The 22,323-nt window shown below is 41.3% G+C and overlaps 1 protein-coding gene and 1 long non-coding RNA gene across 4 annotated transcripts; one reads left to right on the top strand and one right to left on the bottom strand.

Moving 5' to 3' along the window:
• The first annotated feature begins 659 nt into the window (after nucleotides 1–659).
• On the top strand, nucleotides 660–9,564 carry LOC132712404 (uncharacterized). Its single transcript, XR_009623075.2, has 3 exons — nucleotides 660–761; nucleotides 1,176–1,213; nucleotides 9,424–9,564. It is a non-coding gene; the product is annotated as an uncharacterized LOC132712404 (long non-coding RNA).
• TPPP2 (tubulin polymerization promoting protein family member 2) lies at nucleotides 4,628–21,773 on the bottom strand. Of its 3 annotated transcripts, none has more exons than XM_087891937.1 (4): nucleotides 21,572–21,773; nucleotides 7,983–8,156; nucleotides 5,856–6,009; nucleotides 4,628–4,884 (listed from the first exon to the last, which is right to left on the bottom strand). In XM_087891937.1, the coding sequence occupies exons 1-4, from the start codon at nucleotides 21,739–21,741 to the stop codon at nucleotides 4,702–4,704; spliced, it is 681 nt and encodes a 226-aa protein (XP_087748063.1). In that variant the 5' UTR covers nucleotides 21,742–21,773; the 3' UTR covers nucleotides 4,628–4,701. The 3 variants fall into 3 exon arrangements, with proteins under 3 accessions (XP_087748063.1, XP_034278922.1, XP_034278924.1); XM_034423031.3 differs by lacking the exon at nucleotides 21,572–21,773 and adding an exon at nucleotides 12,748–12,834; XM_034423033.3 differs by lacking the exon at nucleotides 21,572–21,773 and adding an exon at nucleotides 12,748–12,819 and having other exon boundaries at nucleotides 7,983–8,161.
• Nucleotides 21,774–22,323: the final 550 nt, after the last annotated feature.

A 22,323-nucleotide genomic window follows, 5' to 3' on the forward strand; every position in this document is an offset into this window, starting at 1 on the left:
TGGAGAAATTCAAGAAAGAAACAAGACGTTCTTAGCTGACAAGCTTGGGGAAAGAGCTGCCAGTTTAGAAGTACCAGCCAAGAAAACGAAGAATTTATTTCTGAAAAATAATTGCTTTATATCTATTAAGGCAAGAGTGGATAGATGTTCACTACATATTGAATACACTCATCAATCAAACCTGTGAAGGCTTTTTATTACAAAAAACAAAAACTATCCGCCTAAGAATTTCTTGAAATATATTCCAAAAGACATGGCCAAAAAAAGAGCCTTGGTGGCACAATGGTTAGAATGCAGTACAGGTAGTCCTCAACATATGACAATTGAACCCAAAATTTATGTTGCTAAATAAGAAATTTGTTAAGTGAGTTTTGCCACATTTTACAACTTTTATTGCCACCTTTGTTAAATGAATCACTGCAATTGTTAAATTAGTAGCACGATTGTTAAGTGAATCTGGCTTCCCCATTGACTTTGCTTGTCAGGAAATCATAAAAGGGGATCACACTGTGACAGTCATAAATGTGAGTCAGTGGTCAAGTATCTGAATGTAAATCACATGACTATAGGGATGCTGAAACAGTCATAAGTGCGAAAAATGGTCCTAACTCACTTTTTTTCAGTGTCATTGTAACTTCAAATGGTCACTAAATGAACTGTTGTAAGTCGAGGACTATCTGTATTGCAGGCTAATTCTGCCCACTGCCAGAAGTTTGATCCTGATGGGGCTCAAAGTTGATTCAGCCTTCCATCCTTCCGAGGTCAGTAAAATGAAAACCAAGATTGTTGGGGGATAATACGCTGATGTTTTACACTGCTCAGAGATTGCTGCAAAACACTATGGAACAGTATATAAGTCTAAGTGCTATTGCTATTGCTAAAGTGTTTTATTTCAGTAGTAAAGAGCTAATGTACTACAATACTAAAATAATGCATTAAAGGTGTCAGCAGTCTAACTCTAATGAAGGATATTGACTAGATGGGTACTAACTGTACTAGCTCCTCCTATGGATTGAGGAGACAATTTAGGGTGGACATACTGCTTCAAAAATTATGGAAGTTTGTAATGGGCTACTGCCCTCTGGTGACCATTAAGGGAATTGTGTAATATGTATGAGTAAGTGGCAGCTCAACGCTGGTTATCTGTTTCTTCTTTTTCCTTCCAACTTTCCCAGCATTACAGATTTCTCCAGAGAGCCAGGTGTTTTGCACAGTGAGTCTGGTTATTTAGGCTTTGAGTGGGCATTCTGGATTTGTTTGATAATCCATTTGTTTTCTTAAATATTAATGATATACTCAGAAGTCTTCTCCAAAGTTTAAAAGAGTCAGTGTCATGTGGAATACTGTTGTCCACACAATTCTGATCTTGGTAGATAAAAACACTTCCCAGCATCTGAATACAGGAAGTTTTTGGGTTGCGAACAAGTTCCATTCTTAACTCTATCTTTATTTCGAATTTGCACAAGTAGTCCTCAACATAAGACCACAATTAAATTAAAAATTTATGTTGCTAAGTGAGACAGTTAATTTTGTGATTTTATCACCTTTCTTGCCACAGTTGTTAAGTGAAGCACTGCAGTAGTTAAATTAGTAATGACTTTCCCGTTGACTTTGCTTGTCAGAAGATCACATGATCCTGGGACACTATATAACCTTCATAAATATGAACCAGTTGCCAAGAATCCAAATTTTGATCATGTGATCATAGGTTTGCAGCAATGGTCATAAGTGTGAAAAACCGTCATAAGTCACTTTTTCCAGTGAGGTTAACTTTGAACAGGCACTAAATGAGCTGTTACAAGTTGAGGACTACCTGTATGCAAATCAGAATTTATATGTACGAGTGGGCTATTATTAAAAATGGCAGACAGCATTGCCTTTCCTCAAGCTGACAAATCGCTGAAGTTGTGCAGTGTTTTCATAAATTACCAAAAACCACTGACAATAGGCTGTTTATTAAAAAACATATGGCTTCAGTGATTCATAAAACATTGCACGGCTTCAACCGTTCATTCGCTTAAGGACAATGCCAGCCACCTCTTTTAGTAACAGGCAGCATGTTCATATCTAAAGGTTGTCCTTAAGTCAGACATTCTTAACTAGAGGACCACCTGTATCTTTTTCAAGACTTCATGACTACTCTCCCAGACTCTCCCAGAATCACTTGAGCCACATAAATGAATAAATAAAGGTGGTAGTCTGTGGTACCTTCTTGGAAGTTATAATTGCTGCAAAGTTCCTGTAGTCATACATCCTTACGATCAATTGCAGAGATGCTGCAGCATTCTCCCCCCCACCCCCTGCCTATCTATCCTCCATTCCCCACCACACACACACTGATTCCTTGCAGGATCACGGAAATGGCTCAGCAAAAAAGTAGCTTGCTTTGCTTTCTTAACACAAACTCTGCAGCATTCTGCAGTGCTGCAGAACACTATGGAATGTTGCTGTTGGAAGAAAAATCTACTCAGGTTCCAAGCCGGGAGAAAGACGCAGGAATTTGGAGGCAAGCTGCAGCAAAGGAGATCTCCATTTATTTATGAATCAGAAGCAAAGTGACTCAGTATCGGTTCTGGAACAGCTGACACAGAACCAATGCTGACTCACTTTGTTTCTGATTCCTAAATAAATGGAGACCTCCTTTCCTACAGCTTGTCTCCAAATTTATTGGTTCCTGTACCTTTCTTCCGGCTTAGAATCGGACTGGATTTTTCTTCCAACACTGTAAAACTCACTTTAAGAAAGCTAAACACTTCGTCACTGGGTCATGCAATGCGATTCCAGAAGTGGCCATCATTTTGGCAGTCCTGAGCAATCATTTGAGTGCTTCACATAACAGCCATCAAGACTTCTGACCATAAAGGGTAGGCTCCATTTTAGTTGTAAGATAAGAACTTCTGCTCCAACATCTGTCACTTCTTAGTAACTGCCAGCTCTACTCCCATTAGTTTGTTTGAGAAGTTAGAAGTTTGGGCACTAATGTGTTGCATAATGTTCATTACATAAACAGGATATAAAACAAATTCATGCCTCTACTTAAAAGAATTGGGAGAACATTTTTAAGAATAATAAATGAGCCCAGATCATTTATCTTCTACACGTCATGTCTTGCCCTGCAGAAACATAATCTACAATAAATTGTAAACTAAAATTAAATTAGGACATCATCCAATAAGATTGGAAGTTCAAGTTCATTGGCAGCAAGATGCAGAGTCCTCCATGAATTCAAGAAGATTTACAAGTACGGCACTGCTATTCCTTCTATCCATTCCCTAAAGATCAGGGGTGAAATGCTACTGGTTCACTCTGGTTCGCCCAAACCAGTAGTAATAAAAACTACCGGTTCAATCGAACTGATGGTTTAAAAAAACTACGATCCGACAATCACCTGTGCCGCGCAGTTTAGCTTTGTTAGAAAGTAGGATTTCCTGATTTCTAGCTAAGCTAAACTGCGCTTCACAGCTGATTCTACCCCCTTGCTGTTCTACTTACTTTCCCAAGCCTCCTTTTGCTGCGTACAGCACATGCACATGCACGCAGTATGGGCCAAAAAGAGGCTTGAGAAGGTTAAATAGAACAGCAAGGGGGGATCAGCTGTGAAGCGCAGTTTAGCTTCGCTAGAAAGCAGGAAATCCTGCTTCCTAACAAAGTCAAACCACACGGCACAGGTGATTGTTGGATCATAGCTCTTTTTAACTACCTGTTAAACACGCACTGCACTTTTTAAATGTGCAGTGCATGTTTGGCGCGAACTGCACATGCAGCGTACTTTTGATGTGTACTGTTTGGTGTGCATGTGTGCAAGCAGCGCGCGCTTGGCGCACGTGTGGCCAGCAGACTGGTAGCAAACTGGTTCAGATTTCACCACTGCTAAAGACTATACATATGTTTACATCCCATACTGTTTTTCCCATTTGGGGCTAACTGTTTTACTATTTCTTGGCTAAGAACAGGAAAAAGACTCAAAGATCCAACTGACCTAGTCATAGATCTGGCTCAAACCTACACTATGTGGAATATCCGATCAGTCACAATGGGAGAAGGAGTAGGGTGCCTAAGAAATGAAGTTTCATCATCTGTGCAAGCCAATTCAAGTCGAGGCCCCAGAATTTAGATGGAAGAAATTCAAAATAACAATATATTTTGTCTTCCAGATTTTGGCTAATACAGATGATGGCATTAAGTTGAGGGCTGTAGCCCCAAGGCTTGAAACTTATGTGTACATATATAGAAGCAAACATGATTGAATTTTAAGGGCCTAACATCTTCATGCCTAGAATAGGCATCTTTTGATAACCCATAGATCAATTTGACAGCTTAGATATAAGTTTTGCAAGTGCAAGACGCAAGTTAATTCTTTTATCAATAAGCTTTTTAGTAGAGATCTAGATGAGAATCTGTAAGAAAAGAACATTCAAAGCCAGTATGAAGAAACTTTTGTGTCTTCGATTATGGCAATGAAAGGAAATGGGGCACAAATATTAAAATGATGACATCTTTTTTCTGTGGCTTGTGGAGTTAAACGTGGTAGGTAATGAAGGATCTTCCAAAACAAGGGAACAATTCTAACCCTTTCCTCATTTAGATACCAAATCGCTTATAGTCTCACAAACACTAAACACAATAATTTAAGAGCAGGTGTTTATTGGCATGTCATTCCAAGGAGGACAGGCAGGGTTTCCAGGAGGCCCCATTCCTCATTTAGTGAGTCTTATCATAAGTCCCACTTCCCTTATAAGCCCCAACATAGCCGCTGTTGTCAGTTATTTCTGCACGCCCAGCTATCCCTTTGCCTTTGCCGCTTTCATCAAAGCGTTCCTTGTGAGAACCCGTGTATTTGCTGGTGTCCGTCAGTCTGTCTACTGCACCAGCTGCAACAGTTTTCTGCAAAACAATTTCGCAAAGTATCAGCTGCCTACTGATGTTGGGTTTTGGGGAAGAGAAGATGATGCTGATAAGCTGATTCTAACACATGGGAAATTCACAGGCCAGTACAAATGAGCTACAGGGATAAGGAACAAATGGGATGAATTGCCTTTATTCACATCAAGACTTACATATTGGGTGAATCATTACGGATTATGGGCTTTTTTAGGGTTCTGCACAGTATGTTAACTGTTCCTAACACTGTGCTTTTCTGGAAGGGTGGAAGAGAGAGAGAGGTGGGGGCACAGGGACAGGGAAAGAGAATAGAATGTCGTTTCTGGTCACTTGAGTAATAGCAGAAGATGCAGAATAAAATCAATAAAAGCCACTGGATGAGAGGTGATGTGGTTTCTTCTGAGTATCATGGAATTTTTCAAAAAAAGATTTCACTGGTTTTCTTTCAGTGCTGTTTGGAGAGCCACAAATAATTGTTATAGCAATGCTACTAGTGATGATCACAAGCTTGCAATCTATAAGGGATCTTCCCTGCAGCTATGATATGATCAGTAGCTTAGTCATACAAAAAGAATTAAAAGAAGAAATAACAGAATAGCAAAGTTGGAAGGGACCTTGGAGCTCGTCTAAGGACCTAGGAGCTCTACTTAAGCAGGAGACCCTTATACCATTCCAGGCAAGTGACTGTCCAGTCTCTTCTTAAAAGCCTTCAATAATAGAGCACCACAACCTCTGAAAGCAAGTCGGTCAGGAAAGTGATTACTGGGAAGAAAGGAAGAGCAAGAAATGTGGGGAGAAATCAGTAGGGCATGATGAGCAGCCATATAAATTAAATTAATAAACAAACAAAAACAAATTAGGTATGAGAGATTACAGTTAAAGAATGTAGTGCATCTGAATAGGTCTTGCTCAGGTATCCCTCGCAGCATCATTGATTGGCTGCATCCCTCATTTGTAGGGAGCTCTTCACTCACCGTCGCTCCTACATTGCCTGGTTCCTTGCCCTCCATCAACTGGTGAGTGGCCTGCAAAGCCTCCTCTGCGGACTTTCCTTTGAAGCGTTTAGCACTCAGCTCTTTTATTGCTTCTTGGAATTCTGGATATGTTATGTTGCGAGCAGTCTTGGTCCTGGAATACACAAACACAGCAACTCTGACCCTCAGTAGAAGACAAACCCTGAACAAGGCATCTGAGAATTTACAAAGAAGATAGTGTTATAAACAACAATTATTTCAAGACAATTATCCCATTAATCAAACATAAGGGGGGGGATAATTGTCCAATTAATAAAACATAGGAGGGAAAGCCTTCAATTATTTACAAACAGAAGATGGCATGTCAGGAAAGTAATTTCTAGTTCTGATGTTATTCTGCTGTAACATTCTTTACAGTAGGTTTCTAGTTGCATGTTCTTTTTAAGCAGCCAGTATAATTAAAGGAAGACAGTGATCCATTCCTGTAATAGTGAAAATGACCTTGGAAGACAAGAGGAGGATCTGCAACCTAAATAAAAGAAACTAAACAGAAAAAGGAGGATGAAATACTCGTAGTCTTGGAAAATTGATGTCAGATTTGTGATGTAGTCCAGACAAGATGTACAGGGATGAACTGATCCTAATTTATTGTAAGGTTACTTTAACATAATCTTGCAAAAATGAAAGCATTTGAAAAAAGTAAGGTTCTACATTTAGGCAAGAAAAATAAAATGCACAGGTACAATATATGTGGTACCTCACTCAATAGTAGTAACTGTGAGAAGGATCTTGGAGTCCTAGTGGACAACCATTTAAATATGAGCCAGCAGTGTGCAACAGCTGCCAAAAGAGCCAACACAGTTTTAGGCTGCATAAACAGAGAGATAAAATCAAGATCATGTCAAGTGTTAATACCACTTTATAATGCCTTGGTAAGGCCACATTTGGAATAATGCATCCAGTTTTGGTCGGCACGATGTAAAAAAGATGTTGAGACTCTAGAAAGAGTGCAGAGAAGAGCAACAAAGATGATTAGGGGACTGGAGGTTAAAACATATAAAGAATGGTTGCTGGAATTGGGTATGTCTAGTTTGATAAAAAGAAGGACTAAGTGTGATATGATAGCAGTGTTCCAATATCTCAGGGGCTGCCACAAAGAAGAGGGAGTCAAGCTATTCTCCAAAGCACCTGAAGGTAGGACAAGAAGCAATTGGTGGAAACTAATCAAGGAGAGGAGCAACCTAGAACTAAGAAGAAATTTAGACAGTTAGAACAATTTATCAGTGGAACAACTTGCCTCCAGAAATTGTAAATGCTTCAACATTGGAAGTTTTTAAGAAAAGATTGGATAACCATTTATATGAAATGCTATAGGGTTTTCTGCCTAAGCAGGGGGTTGGACTAGAAGACCTCCAAGGTCCCTTTCAACTCTGTTCTTCTATTATTCTCCCCCCCCTCTTCTTTTAGTCTCCAGAAAACAAGGGACGTTCCCATTCAAAACGCTTTGCATGCTTCCCCCCCCACCCGCAAACTGAGCTGTCTTATTATCCTATTGCCTAGGTTGTAGGCCTTCCTCTTACCTCCCAAGGTCATTCCCACATACCATTACACCTCTACACAATTCTATTGAATCGGGATACCACATTATCTTGCATTATTTTGCTTCCTGAGTAGATCTGCCTTCATCTATTTATGATTACAAACATGGCTTCTCCCAATTCATACTGACAAGATCCTAGTCACCTTTATGTCACACACACACACACACACACACACACACACACACACACACACGGGTCATTTTCAAAGCCACACAGATTGTACATTTATGAAGGTTTATATGGGGAGAAGAGGAAAATGCCACTTAAATATTGGATCAAATAAATAAATTTAGGTGGCCTCGACTATAGACTGGGGATGAGGAACAGGCCCTGCATGTCCTTAAGAAAAGGCATCTCTGTTTCACAGTGAAGGGACATCACGATGTGTCTTGACTGAAACAAAATTATCTGGCTCACAATTTAAAAAGAAGAGCAATGTTGCAGTAATAACTATTTACACATTAGCCTTATTGAGGTTGGATGCCTGTCCACAAATATATATACACACACCAACCCTTCAGCTCACTTGACTTTATTGAAGACAATGTCCACATCAGTGCTGGTCACTGCTTTGCCATCCATTACACCACATTCCTTCAACATCTTGGAGAAGTTCTTGCCTGTCATGTCATTGCCTGTGGCAGCTGTGTCTCCATACACAGCAAATTTGCGGAAGGCTTTTTCCAGCTCTGACATCCTTCTGCACTTGGGAAAAGGAAAGAAAAGGAGGAAGCAAGAGAACTTGCAAGCTTTGCTCACAAGTTCACCCCAAAGCAAGGCCAGAAGGTGGGTTAGTTGCTAAATGGTACTATCAGGATTTCATAAGATGGATCTCCTGGATAGGAGGAAAGTAATTGAGATAGATAACTTGGTGCCCTTCAGCTTTTCTGAACAATTCTGAGAGCCCCAGCCAAGAAATTCTATAGGATTTGATCCCATATGCATAATACTCATATACAGCTGTAAATACATATAAATTACTGGTTCTGAAATGACAGAAAGTGTGTTGGAGATGACCAGGCTGAACCTCATGAAAGGGTTCAGCCATCCATCATCAGTCTTGAGTTCCTGCAACACCCACAAGAGATCTAAGTCCAGCCCACCTTGAATTCTGTTGACTCCTATCTTCTGCCAATTTGGTTTTATTGTTAGTAGTTCAGATTCTAGTAGAGAGTTTAAATTTTCAATAAACCTATATATTCATTTGAACTGCCTGGACTCCTGATTTCCACACTTGATCAAATGTCACAAAATACAGTCAAGCAAGTGCCAAACTAGAGATACCTACGGTCCCAGTTCTACTGGGATCTTGAATCATTAATCATTAATGATTAGCACATTAATCATTCAGGTGTTCCATTAGCCAAAAGTAAAGCTACCAATTCATTGTAGCGTTTTTTTTAGGCTTATGACATACAATCCACGTGGACTATCATTTGAAATTCAGTAATTAGAGTTAGCAGTTACATAAAAATCTTCAACAATAAAGAATCTAGAGGGAATTGAATACATTCCATTCATTAAGAGAAAGCTTTTAAAGAAATGTGAGGGAAGCAGGTGGACTTTGAGAAGTGACTCTCTTTAATGGAGCAAATACAGAATTCATTTATAATGGGCAAAGCAGAAAAATAAAATTCAAAACAAGTAACCTTAAGCCTTCTTGCCATAATTTTTAAAAATATAGCATTCGCAAATATATGCATTTGGGGGCACTGGGTATAGTTATGGTTCATAACAGAAAAAATTATTGATGAGAATGAAAAAAACTAATTTGTAACTTAGGACAATAAGAATTACAAATTATGACTAAAAGATAGGGCAGGAGTAGAAGAGCAGGAGGGAGGTGGGATCTCCTATGGTCCATCAATCAATCTGCTATTGGTTCTTCAAGATTTGTTTGTTTCTTTCATGTTCAAAATCAGAAAACAGTATGAATTCATTCTTTCTCACAATTCCTTTTGTTACAGCAATGCAGGCAGCCTATAAGAATGTTCAACAGACCAAAGCTCTCCACTTCCTCCTATAATCACTTTGATGAACAAATATAATCACAATCAGTTAAATTAGAATACAGTGAATCAAGCTGAAGAAATGTTTTTCATCAAAAGGGATCACAAGCTATTTCATCCTGGGTTAAAATATGATGTAGCAGTATTTGTCCATGATCAATTTCTAGTGTTGCCTCTGTTTCTAATGTTTAAGTATTTCTTTTTTCAAGAAAATATGTAAAGGACAATTTTATGGGAAGATAGAGAATAAACCCAAGAGATATCAGAGAGAAGAAAGGATGTACTTAAAAAGAGTCTAGTGTGACAGTACAATTATTGAAATAATTATCAGTGAGGAAACATACATTTTAAAAAGCCATATTGTAGAAAATGTATGCTTATATATAAAATAGTGTAGAAAGTTAGCACACACCCCTCTCCTACAAAAATGAAATATTATAAAAAATATTAAAAAGGCAGAATATTGTATTTTCCCTAAAGGAGAAACATGTTCCTAAAGACATAAACTCAGAGCCTCAGTTCCCTGCCCCCCCCCCAATATTTTGGTGCCAATCTATCAACAAGAAAAAAGGCTGAGTCACTTTATCTACAAAACAAAAGACCTTCACCTTCAGGACATGATAGGATTAGTCCTCACTCAAGAACCAAACCAGACAGGAACCACTCGGGTGGTTGTTGTTGTTTTTTTGTTTTTTTTTTAATATGAAGATATTTGTTATTGATGGGGGCAGATGGTAATTGAAGATACCGAACATACTGTTGGAATTAGGATGTGATGTTACCCTAACATGGGTGATGGAGTTTACAATCCAGCTGAATGACATTATAGAAGACATTATATGGATTACAAGCCTAAAGTCTTTTTAAGAGGATTTTATTTACATAAGGGAATATTTTTTAGGGGAGTGGGCAGAAGAATAAAGATATTAAGATTTATTAAGTATGGTAGTCTTGTAGGAAAGTGGGTGGAGACAGGTTAGTTTATTGATTGTTTAGTTTAAGAAAAGGGATATTATGTTTAGATATGAATATACGTAAAAGATTTGAGTTAAGAGATATAACGATGAGGGTGAAGGAAATGGGTAGACGATGAACTGAATAAATGTTAAATTAGGATTTATTATATAGTTTTATAGCGGAAGGTTGTTTTGAAATGTTAGATTAATATACATAAAAGATTTGATTTATTATTATGTTAAATTAGGAGTTATTATATAATGTTATAGTAGAATGTCATTTTGAAATGTATAGTATAGGGGGGATATGATAATTTTATTAGAAATAAAGGGTCAGTATGTGGGGATGGAGTAAGGGGATGGTAAAGTATTATATAATCTGTTATGAATTTGGGTTTTATTATGAAGAAGTCACAGGGGGAGAGGAGGGGGAGGGGGGTTAGGGAGGAGGGGGGGAAAGGGGAAAAAATTTGTATTTGAAAAACTTTTTTAATAAAAAAAATAAAAAAAAAAGAACCAAACCAGGACAAAGCCATTAAGCCATAATAGGAATTGCCCAACACCCTTTCAGAACACAGCCCTCTTCATTACAGCATTACCCAGCAAGATTCAACCAAGCCTGGGACTCAAGACAATCTATAAAGTTACCCCTGCATGCCCCTATGGAAGTCTGACAACCAATCAGGATTCCTGCCCTTATACAGGAACAGGATGGTCCTGTCCACCATTAAACCATCTTTCCAAACAGCCTCCATGTTTCCAATGTTTTTCTCCCCACTTGGAACTGAACCCAGATGGACATTTCTTCAAACAATAGTCTGTAGAGATTCTCAGTCATCCAGGTCATGGTTGCCCAAAGGTGCTTTTTCAGGAGGCAACTGGACTTTGGTTTTCTTTGAAGACGTTTTGCTTCTCCTCTAAGAAACTTCTTCAGCTCTGACGGGATAGTTGGGAATGGAAGGATTTATATTCCTTGCAGACAGATGGTAATATGCATCCTTTTAGAGGATCGTTGAAGCACTTGGAGGTTTATCGGTGTCCTCAGGGTCATCTGAGTAGTGCTCCTGGTTCTATTTTATATATAAAATAGAGCTCATAATTTTGTTTTTTTGCTTTGCCCATTTATAAATGAATTCTGGTCTGGTAATGAGTGAAAAGTCTTGCCAGATTCTTAATGTCATATCTGCTTGGAAGGTTATCTTGCAATTCTTTTCAATAATTTGGGTCTCATGACTTTGACCAGAGCAGTGTTTCTCAACTTAGCAAGGACTTCAGTTCCCAGAATTTCCCAGCCGCGGTTGAGGAACACTGGATCAAAGTATTGGGACTTAGACAAAGTTGAGCCATTTGGGATGCAGTTGGGGAGGAAAAATTAAAAGGGGGGGAACCAAATGCCTTCCTCCCAGTGATAATATGGAGTCATCTTTTAAATCTAAAAATGCAAGATTTAGAACTGATAAAAGAAAGGTGTACCTTTAAATATTATCCATAGCTAATTTGTGGAATCTATCGATATAAGATTTGGAGATTGCGTCAATTCACAGCATTCAGAGGGGAGGGTCAAAAAAGGCAAGATAGAGGAAACAGCACAATTCAATCCATGATCTGCATATATATTTTAACTTTTAAAAACACCATAAAATAGAGCAACCCTTCTGAGTTTACTTTCTGAATGGAAATTGGATTCTGGATCTCATCAGTCCTACTATTAATTGTCCAATATAACCAAGAAAAATAATCCCTCCTCAGACAATCAGAGCAACACAATCTGTAACTAAAGTCATTTTTCTCCTACATATAAATAGCCATCCCTTTTCCACTTCCTTAATCCTCTCAAAAACCTTTGCATAACTGATAATTGCAAGCTGTATTAGGTACATAATTTTAGGTTGAATAGAGGCTCAGAAAGGAGTTACAGGAACTCTTTGAGAAGAAGCTGGGCCCAGCCTGCATATTTTCTGCCTTCGTAATTGTATTAATAAGAATTTTGAAATAGTTGAAAATGGGAGTGGCACAAAATGTGATGCTCTAGCTTTGAAAGTTTTGCTTCAAAACTCTTTGAGTAAAGAGTCAGAAAGACATAGAGGTTTTTCTTTTATTATGTGTACATCTTGACTTTCTTTAAGGATTCATGACTGGTATCCATGAGTGCTGCTCTTTTTCTATTCATAGCAATCCTATATGGTAGATTTGAATGTCTAAATGTCTAATTGTAACCAAGATAAAATGCCTTCAAGACCCTTAAACTTGCTAGATTAAATCTAGGCTGAGGAATGAAGTATAGAAGACTTTCTTCCAATGATAATTGATTTGAAGATGGACTTACCTAAATGGCCTTGGGGCCCCCTGCCTTACTCTTTCTTGAATATGTTCCTCCTAGGAAGGACAAGACCTGCTTTGAGTTTGAACCACCAGGGTCTTAGGAGTTTACTTTACAGTGGGAATTGTGACTTTATCAAGTTATCTATGACATCATGGCTGATCTCACTTTGGTAATCTGATTTCCTTTCAACTAGAGATGGCCTGTGGTAAGAAGTTTGATTAGCTTCAAAATTTCTTGGCATTTCAGATCCCAGCTACATATCATTTTCTAGGAAGAACTGGAGAAAAGTCACCATGATGAAATAAGATAACTCATCCATAATTGTTGCATGAGATAGAATTTTGACAGATTATACAGAGATCTGTATGCTAGCTTTAAAACTCTTTGAATATTAGTAATGATGCAAAATAAACCCTGATTCCTTTTAGTGTAGTGCTTTCGAAGGAAGGAAGGAAGGAAGCAAGCAAGGAAGGAAGGATTGATTTTAATTATATGTGTATATAATTATTTTACAATGGTTTATGTTATGTACGGATTGGCTAGAATCTACATAAGTTTCCATGCTCACCATGGATTGGCTAGAATCTACATAAGGTTTCATGCTCACCGCTGATTGGCTGTCCGGACTGTGGGAGATTTAACCTGCTGTCATTGGCTGGCTGGTCTACCTGGAGTTCCTTAAAAAGGCGAGCTCCGGCAGCCCAGCCGGCAGAGCGCATTCACATTTTGCTGGAAATAAAAAGGTGCTGAATTCACTAACAACTCTTGCCTGCTGCCTTTGCGCTGATCTAACACTGGCAACAAAGGACAAAAAGGCACCTGAGAACCTCCTCGTGAACCACGCAGCTGTCTTGAAACAAGGACCTCTGACCATCTGCATGAATGGCATCACAAGTATCGCCCCAGCGATCTTCGACTCGCAGACGGAAGACTGGCACACATATATGGGCCATTTCAGAATGTTCCTGGAGGCCAAAGATTACCAGGACAGGCCGGACAACAGGAAGCAAGCATTATTCCTGACCTACTCCGGCACCAAGATCTACAAAATGGCCCAGCACTGATCGCCTCAGCAGATGTGGAGACCGTCACCTGGGCCACCCTGCAACGTGCCCTGGAAGACCACTACATACCATCCACCGCCCCCATGGTCAGCCAAAATTAGTTTTACCACCGGCGCCAACGAGAGGGAGAAACTGTCAATGACTTTGTGGCCAGCCTCCGGGAGATCGCTACCAGGTGCGAGTTCATAAATCCCAAAGAAATGATGAAGGACTGCTCTACAAAAGAAACTGTTGATAAGAAGAGGGGTCTCATTCAAGGACATTGTCGAGGAGGCCAGGGCTGCAGAATCATCAGACAACTCGGTGGCAAACGTAAGGAAGACCAGCGGGGTGCACCCGACATACTGGGAGCCCGACTAGTCAACTGAAGTGCCTGAGTACGATGACGTCTGGGGCGACACAGACAACACCATCCACTGCGTGTACCCAGAAAAGTGGCAGAACCCCAGGGACATGGAGAACAGGCAGCCACGTTGTCCAGGCTGCATGGGTTTCCACACAAGGGTGGCTTGCCATTTCCAGGATACAACATGCCGCCGATGCCAAAGAAAGGGCCACATTGCCAAAGCCTGCAAAGTGCCCCAACCCATTCCCATTCAGCCAAAGCCTATAGCCCCGTCAGGAAGACCAGGGAACCCTAGAGCTGGCCAACAACGAAGCAGACAAAGAAAGGACCAATACCAAGCTCCCAGAAAAATCCATCACACAACCGTGGGACACACAGATGCATATGAGCAGGAGAAATACCACGCAGTCATGACCATTGAAGGGGAACCATGGAAAATGGAGCTGGACACAGGGTCATATTTTACAATAGTATCCTGGCAAACAATCAAGAAGTTGAACCCAGCCGCAAGCAGGAAGTTCCTGAAGCCGCCAAATGTCTGCCTGAATGACTATCAAGGGAACCGGATAGAGGTACTAGACAGAATGGAGGTCAAAGTAACATTCCACAAGTTCCAGGGCCGGCTGCCGCTCACAGTCGTTGGTAGCCACCGGCCATGACTGCTGGGAGTAGAATGGTTTAAACCCCTGGGCCTGGACATCACCAGACTGCACAATGTAACCACCCACGAACTGGACCAGCTGTTGGCAGAGTTCGCAGATGTCTTTGATGAGGGCCTAGGTAAATATACGGGGAAACCCATTTCATTTAACCTAGACCCCCATGTGACTCCCATCAGGCTCAAACCCAGTAGGTTACCATTTGCTTTGTGGACCAAGGTTGAGAAACAATTAGACAAGCTCATTGCCCAGGGAATCCTCGTGCCAACCGACCACGCGATGTGGGAAACTCCCATAGTTACCCCCATGAAGCCAGATGAGTCCGTCTGCATCTGCGCAGATTACAAATGTACACTAAACAAGGCCCTCCAGCAGAGTGCGTACCCAGTGCCCATGGTGCAACATCTGTTGCATTCCCTAGAAAGCGAGAAGATATTCGCCAAGCTGGACCTTGCCCAGGCCTATCAGCAGCTGCCAGTAGACGAAGCCATTGCTGAAGCACAAACGATAGTGACTCACAGGAGGGCATTTAAATGTATCAGGTTGCAGTTTGGGGTCAGTTTAGCCCCAGGACTTTTCCAGTGCCTAATGGAGCGGCTACTGCACAGGATCCCAGGGGTGGTGCCATACTTCGATGATGTTTTTATATCAGGGGAGTCAATAGGCCAGTTGATGGAACATGTGTGCGAAACCTTGGAGAGATTCCAGAAAAAAGAACTCAAAGTGAACCTTAATAAATGCAAAATTGGCGTAAGGCAGGTAGAGTTCCTGGGCTACCTAATAGATGGGTCGGGCATCCACCCGACTGACAGCAAGATGAAAGCCATTAAGAATGCCCCCACCCCGAAGAATAAGGCAGAACTGCAAGCCTTCTTGGAATTGTTAAATTTTTACAGCACATTTTTACAACAGAAGGTCACCATTGCTGAACTGCTCCACAACTCCTGGGGAAGACGACACCGTGGACTTGGGGACGGAGGGAAGATCAAGCTTTTGCAGCAGTGAAAGACCTCCTCTCGTCCGACAGTGTCCTGATCCAATATAACCACAAGTTGCTGGTTCGGATCACCTGTGACACCTCCCCTTTCAGAGTTGGGTCGGTCCTCAGCCACCGCCTATCAGACAGAATGGAAGCACCGATAACATACTACTCCCAGACCCTGTCATCAGCCGAGCGCAACTACAGCCAAATTGATAAGGAGGCCTTGGCGTGGTGACAGGGATCAAGCGGTTCCACGATTATGTATATGGTAGGCATTTCGAGATTGTAACCAACCATAAGCCCCTATTAGGACTCCTCACCGGTAACCAACAAACCCCGCCATACATGTCCCTGAGGATGACCAGATGGGCCATTTTCTTCACTGTGTACAACTATGAGCTGATCCACTGCCCCGGCAAAGACATCAGCCACTCCGACATTCTCAGCCGCTGCCAGAATTGGTAGAAGACTCTGCACCACCGTCCAAGGGCTGTTGATCGACATCGACCCGGCCAACCCAGTGACCACCAGAGACATCGCTGAACACACCCAAAAAGACAAAATGTTAAGAAAGGTTCTGAACTGGGTGTTGAGGGGGTGGCCATAGGAGAACCTGGGGGAGGAGTTCAAGAGTTACCACAGCAAGCAAACCGAACTGTCAACCATTAAGGGCTGTTTGCTGTGGGGAGAAAGGGTTGTCGTTCCCCAAAAGCTTCGGAGGCGCGCCCTGGACGCCCTGCATGTGGGACACTCTGAGATCGTGAGGATGAAGGTGTTAGCCCAGAGCTACATCTGGTGGCCCCAGATGGACAAGGACATTACCGAGTGGATGGCCACCTGCAAACCCTGCCAAGGGACGCGACCAGCGCCACCACAGGCACCCACTCATGAATGGGAAGCGGCCAAGGGGCCCTGGTCCCGCATACATATTGACTTTGCAGGGCCAGTAGAAGGACAGATGTTCCTGATTGTCGTGGATGCATACTCCAAATGGCTAGAGGTGATCATCATGCAGATAACCACGACAGAAGCCACCATCCAAGCCCACCGACGGCCGTTCGCCACCTACGGTCTACCCGACGTCCTGGTTTCTGATAACAGCCCACAACTGACAGCCAAGACCATGGAGGCATTCCTCGCAGAGCAAGGGGTCCGGCACGTGCTCATCTCTTCTTTCCACCCAGCAAGCAACGGGCAGGTCGAGCAAATGGTGAGACTAACCAAGGAAGCCCTCACCCAAATGGGCCCAGGAAAAAATCGACCAGTTCCTCCTCACTCAACACATCACCCCCCATGTGACCACCACTAAGAGCCCAGTGGAGTTGCTGATGGGAAGAAGGCTGAGATCACAACTTGACCGATACCACCCGGACTACCTTCCTGAGACTCCCCTGGACTCCGCACAGCCCACGCGGGCATTCAATGTACAGGACCGGGTATTCACACACAGCTATGCAGGGTACCTGACCTGGCTGGTGGGCCGAGTCGTGGCTGTCACTGGCCCCAAGTCATACCGCATTGAGCTGGAGGACAGGCGGATCTGGAGGAAGCATATCGACCAATTCAGACACCCCCTGGGGGACACCAAGCTGAGGAACCAGGGTGACTGGACCATGACCGGAGAGTCAGAGCAACAATTGCAGAACCTGAGGTCTCCGCCCCGAGGAGCACGCTCAACCGCCGGCCGGGAAGCAGACGAGCAGGAACCAGGCCTACCCGGTGGTCCAAAAGGGGGACTACTCGCCAACCAGAGCTCCGACCATTCCTCTGGGATCGAGGGTGTCTAGCAGGAAGCAACGGTTTTGGAAGCAGAAGGAACCAGGCCAGAACTCGACTTGCAGGCCGAGGAGCTCCAGAAGGTTCCTTCCTAGGCAGCCGGAGGAACACCAGACTGCTGCAGCCAAGATCCTGGGGACAAGTGAACTGCACAGGTCCAGTAGGAAGCCAGCGCACCCTGCCTACTAGAGGACTATGTCACATATGTAGGCAGGGGATTGGACACTGTTCATTCTAGGAGGGGAGGGGTGTTATGTACGGATTGGCTAGAATCTACATAAGTTTTCATGCTCACCACGGATTGGCTAGAATCTACATAAGGTTTCATGCTCACCGCTGATTGGCTGTCCGGACCGTGGGAGATTTAACCTGCTGTCATTGGCCGGCTGGTCTGCCTGGAGCTCCTTAAAAAGTCGAGCTCTGGCATCCCAGCCGGCAGAGCGCAGTCACATTTTGCTGGAAATAAAAATGTGCCGAATTCACTAACGACTCTTGCCTGCTGCCTTTGCACCGATCTAACAGTTTATTTTCTTTTATTAATGCCTGTATTAAGAGGTTTGGGACAGTTAACCTGAAAAATATGGGAGGAGGAAAAATAAATAGGGGATGCAAACATAATTTATTTCATTTCCCTTGTCTTCTTTCTTTATTTACCAGTAAGGAGCCCAGTTTATGTCAGTGGTTGTTTCATTCATGTGTCAGAGTTAAGACAGTGGACACCAGATAAAACTATTCCCAGGATAAGTGTTGGCAGCTTTAACTGGGAGCAGGAAAATAGACTGCTTGTGGGAAAGGAGGCTGAAAATCTGTATTATGCAATCCTTATCTGCTCAGCCCTATTTCTACAAAAGGCTTAAACTACTATTACCATTCTTGCCTACAGTATCTAGATGGCAGAAATATTTTTTTTAAAAAAAATCTTAATTCTTTGCTTCTCTCCAGAAGTTATCCAGATTTTTGCAGCCCATAGCCTCATGCCCTATTTAAAATTTGCAAAACCTCATGTTAATAAAATAACCCATTCACTCCCACAAATGTGTTCTCTTCTAAGGCTACAACTGCTGTTATTGGGTTAAGAACAGGCAGTCTATGACCCAAGCAACTGACTGAGGCTGCTGGCATTTTAACACATCATCTGGAGAGCCACTGGTTCCTAAAGTTAAAGGGCTTGGTAATTTTACATAGCATAGCATAGAATAGAATTCTTTATTGGCCAAGTATGATTGAACACACAAATTTGTCTTGGTGCATACGCCCTCAGTGTACAAAAAAGAAAAGATAAATTCGTCAAGAATCATAAGGTACAATACTTTATGATAGTCATAGGGAAACAGTCAATATAAATCTTAAGGATACCAGCAACAAGGTTACAATTATACAGTCATAAGTGGGAGGAGATGGGTGATAGGAATGATGAGAAGATTAATAGTAATGCAAACTTAGTAACTAGTTCAACAGTGTTGAGGGAATTATTTGCTTAGCAGAGTGATGGCGTTCGGGAAAAAACTGTTCTTGTGTCTGTTCTATTTGGGTATTGATTGATATTGAGTATTGATCATTCCAAGATTAATTGCACTGATCCCCCAGCATGAATTTCTCTGTAAGTTTGTTCTGCCTGAAAGCAGCTCTTCGGCGTACAGTTAGCTTGGTTGGCCAAGGTGGCCCAGTTCAGTGACCTGGTTGGGTAATCCCAAACAACACCTACACTGAACACAGAGTACCAGAGGAAAAGTGTTTCATAGGCTTCTCCATCCTAGAACAAAGGGGAGTTCTCCAAAGATGCAACAAATTCTACCTAACATCTGGGGATTTGTATAGTTTCTGGCATTGTTGGGTGTTGCAATGTACAGTAGCTGCCACTTTATGCTAGATGCCTATCCAGTTTCACTGCCACATGTCCAAATTTTCCTCATGAGAATGTATTTGCCTGTATTCCTCAGTTTACCACACAATACCAAGAGCAAATGCACTTGAAAGTTTTATATCTGGGTTAGACCTAAAACTCAATTCAAAATCAAATCCAGATTCATTCCAGGCCCATCTGCTGTAATTTTGGATTACAGCTCTCCCCATTTTCTACCAACAGGTAAATTCAGCAGCACACCAATTTGTGTACTTTGTGCAAAGAAAACGTATGTTTGTGTTTTGTTTTTACAATTTATTTTGCCTAAAACAAAGGACAAGATTCCCTACTGGAAATCTTAATTTATATGGTGTCTGACATTTTAGTACATTCCTCTGTTTTCAAATATATCTTTGCAAATAAAGAGACTAAAAATGTTTTTTTTTTCAAAAAGAAAACTTAGATTCTTAACTCTCAATGTACTGAATTGTTCCTTGCATCCCATTCCATACTTATTTCCTATATACCCATAGAAAAAGAACAAACTACATCTTTTTACTCAAGTAATTCAAATGTATAGTTTTGAAATCAGGCTGTCTTTCCTGGTACAAAGGAACCTTCACTTGCTCATTCTTCCAGGTTGGATGGGTTTTTCCCCTCCATTAGCTTCAATAAGGCCTGCAGAGCTTCCTCGTGAGATTGTTCCTTAAAGCACTTTCTGCTCAGCAATTTAATGGCTTGCAAAAACTCAATATAGTTAATGTGGTTGGCCCCCTTAAACCTGCAGGAGACAGAGGGGGGAAATCAATTAACCATATGCTAGTGGATTTTTATTTCCCCCTAAGCTGTGGCTCAGGGGTAAGCAACTTATTCTTGCATGCAATTCCCATACCCAACCTTAAAGCTGCCAAAACTTTGAAAAATGGCTAAAGTCAGCTTAAAATGCAAAGCATTCTGGGATTGGGGCATTTCAAGACTGAAAATGGGAATGGTTAGCACTCTACAAGCCTCCTGTTCCTTTTGCTACCTAAAACCCTAAAACAGAATAAAAAGTGAATGAAAAAATTATCTTTGTTCCTTCTGGGAAACTAAGAGCTGAATTATACTCTCTGCTCCTTCAAACATTGTGCACCACTGCTGTAAACCACAGACAGCTAAAATCATATAAGCCTCTATGATTAAGGCTTTAATCTCTGGATAAATACAGTATCCAGGGGTCTGTGAACTTGCATGAGAAGAGAGTTTCAACTTTATTTTCACTAGCCTTAACTGAAATTTAGCTTTTCAAGTAAGTAACACAGTAAATTATGGCCTCTAGAATCCAAAAATGTTTAGCTTCAATAAATCTCACTGTTTAAACTCTAAAAAGTGGTATTGTCTTGTATTGAAGAAACATATTATTATATTAAAAGGGTAAAGGTTCCCCTCGCACATATCTGCTAGTCATTCCTGACTCTAAGGGGCGGTGCTCATCTATGTTTCAAAGCTGAAGAGCCAGTGTTGTCTGAAGGCGTCTCCGTGATCATGTGGCTGGCATGACTAAATGCCAAAGGCACACAGAACGCTGTTACTTTCCCATCAAAAGTGGTCCCTATTTATTCTACTTGCATTTTTTATGTGCTTTTGAACTGCTAGGTTGGCAGAAGCTGGGACAAGTAACGGGAGGTCACCCCATTATGCGGCACTAGAGATTCAAACTGCTGAACTGCTGACCTTTCGATCGACAAACTCAGCATCTTAGCCCCTGAGCCACTGTGTCCCTTATTATATAACAATATATAATATATTATTATATAATATTAGTAATATAATATATTATTATATTAATGATATCTTAATTTTAAAAAATACTTTGATTAACTGTATTTTGAACACAATTTGTTTCCTTCTAATTTCTATCTATGCATTTTATTTTACACATTTGAATACATCTTTCTGAGGAGTCTGTATTTTTCACAAGATTTTCAGAGAGGTTTATGACACAAAAAGGTTATGGCAAAAGCAGGCAGGACATCTTAATATGGTTTGTGGGTGCAGAAAACAGTATTTGGGGGCTAAACAGAGCCTGCTGTGAACAATTAGTAAGTAATCTTAGTGTTTTCAGTAGTCCCTGCAAGCTTGCTTGCAATGTTCCCATCACTATCATTCCAAGCTCACTTGACTTCATTGAAGGCAATGAGCACATCAGTGCTGGTCACGACTTTCCCGTCCATCACACCACATTCCTTCAACATCTTGTAGAAGTTCTTCCCAGACATGGTGTTCCGGTGAGTAGCTGTATTTCCATATGCAGAAAATCTAAGGAAAGTTTTTTCTAGTTCTGACATTCCTTCTGCAAGAGTGAAGGGGACATGATGTCTTTAGAAGAGGACCTAAAACTGTCAAAAGGGGAAGAGCTTTGAAAAGACAACCCAGGATTCCTTGCTGGAATGCAGTAATTTATTTATTTATTTAATTTATTTATTTTATGCAATTTGTATGCCACCCTATCTCCAAGGACTCAGGGCGGCTCACAACGGTAAAATGCATAATTCCTGCCCATATAAAATTAAAAGTAATGGAAGTCGAAGACAATCTCTCACCAATGGTTAATGGCTATAGCAGCAATTCTCACTTCTTGCTGAAAAGGCCGTAATTTTTCTCAATGTATACAATCCTGGGCCTGAAGTAAACAATACCAATTATGTTCTTAATTGATAAGATGTGTTCCACTATCTGAGGACATTTCTATTATAGCTGCATAGCTTTATAAGGGAAAACATAAATGATGGTTCACAAACAGTGATGAGTTTTATACTTATCATGAAAGATGCACCTTTACTGGCTGCTGGTAATCATTAATGAAGTTGCTATTATCCAGCTTCTGATGTATTGCCTAGAAAGGATACAACTAGCAATAGCACTTAAGA

Source organism: Pantherophis guttatus, chromosome 4, assembly GCF_059756535.1.
Source record: "Pantherophis guttatus breed Tessera chromosome 4, ASM5975653v1, whole genome shotgun sequence".
NCBI lineage: Eukaryota > Metazoa > Chordata > Lepidosauria > Squamata > Colubridae > Pantherophis > Pantherophis guttatus.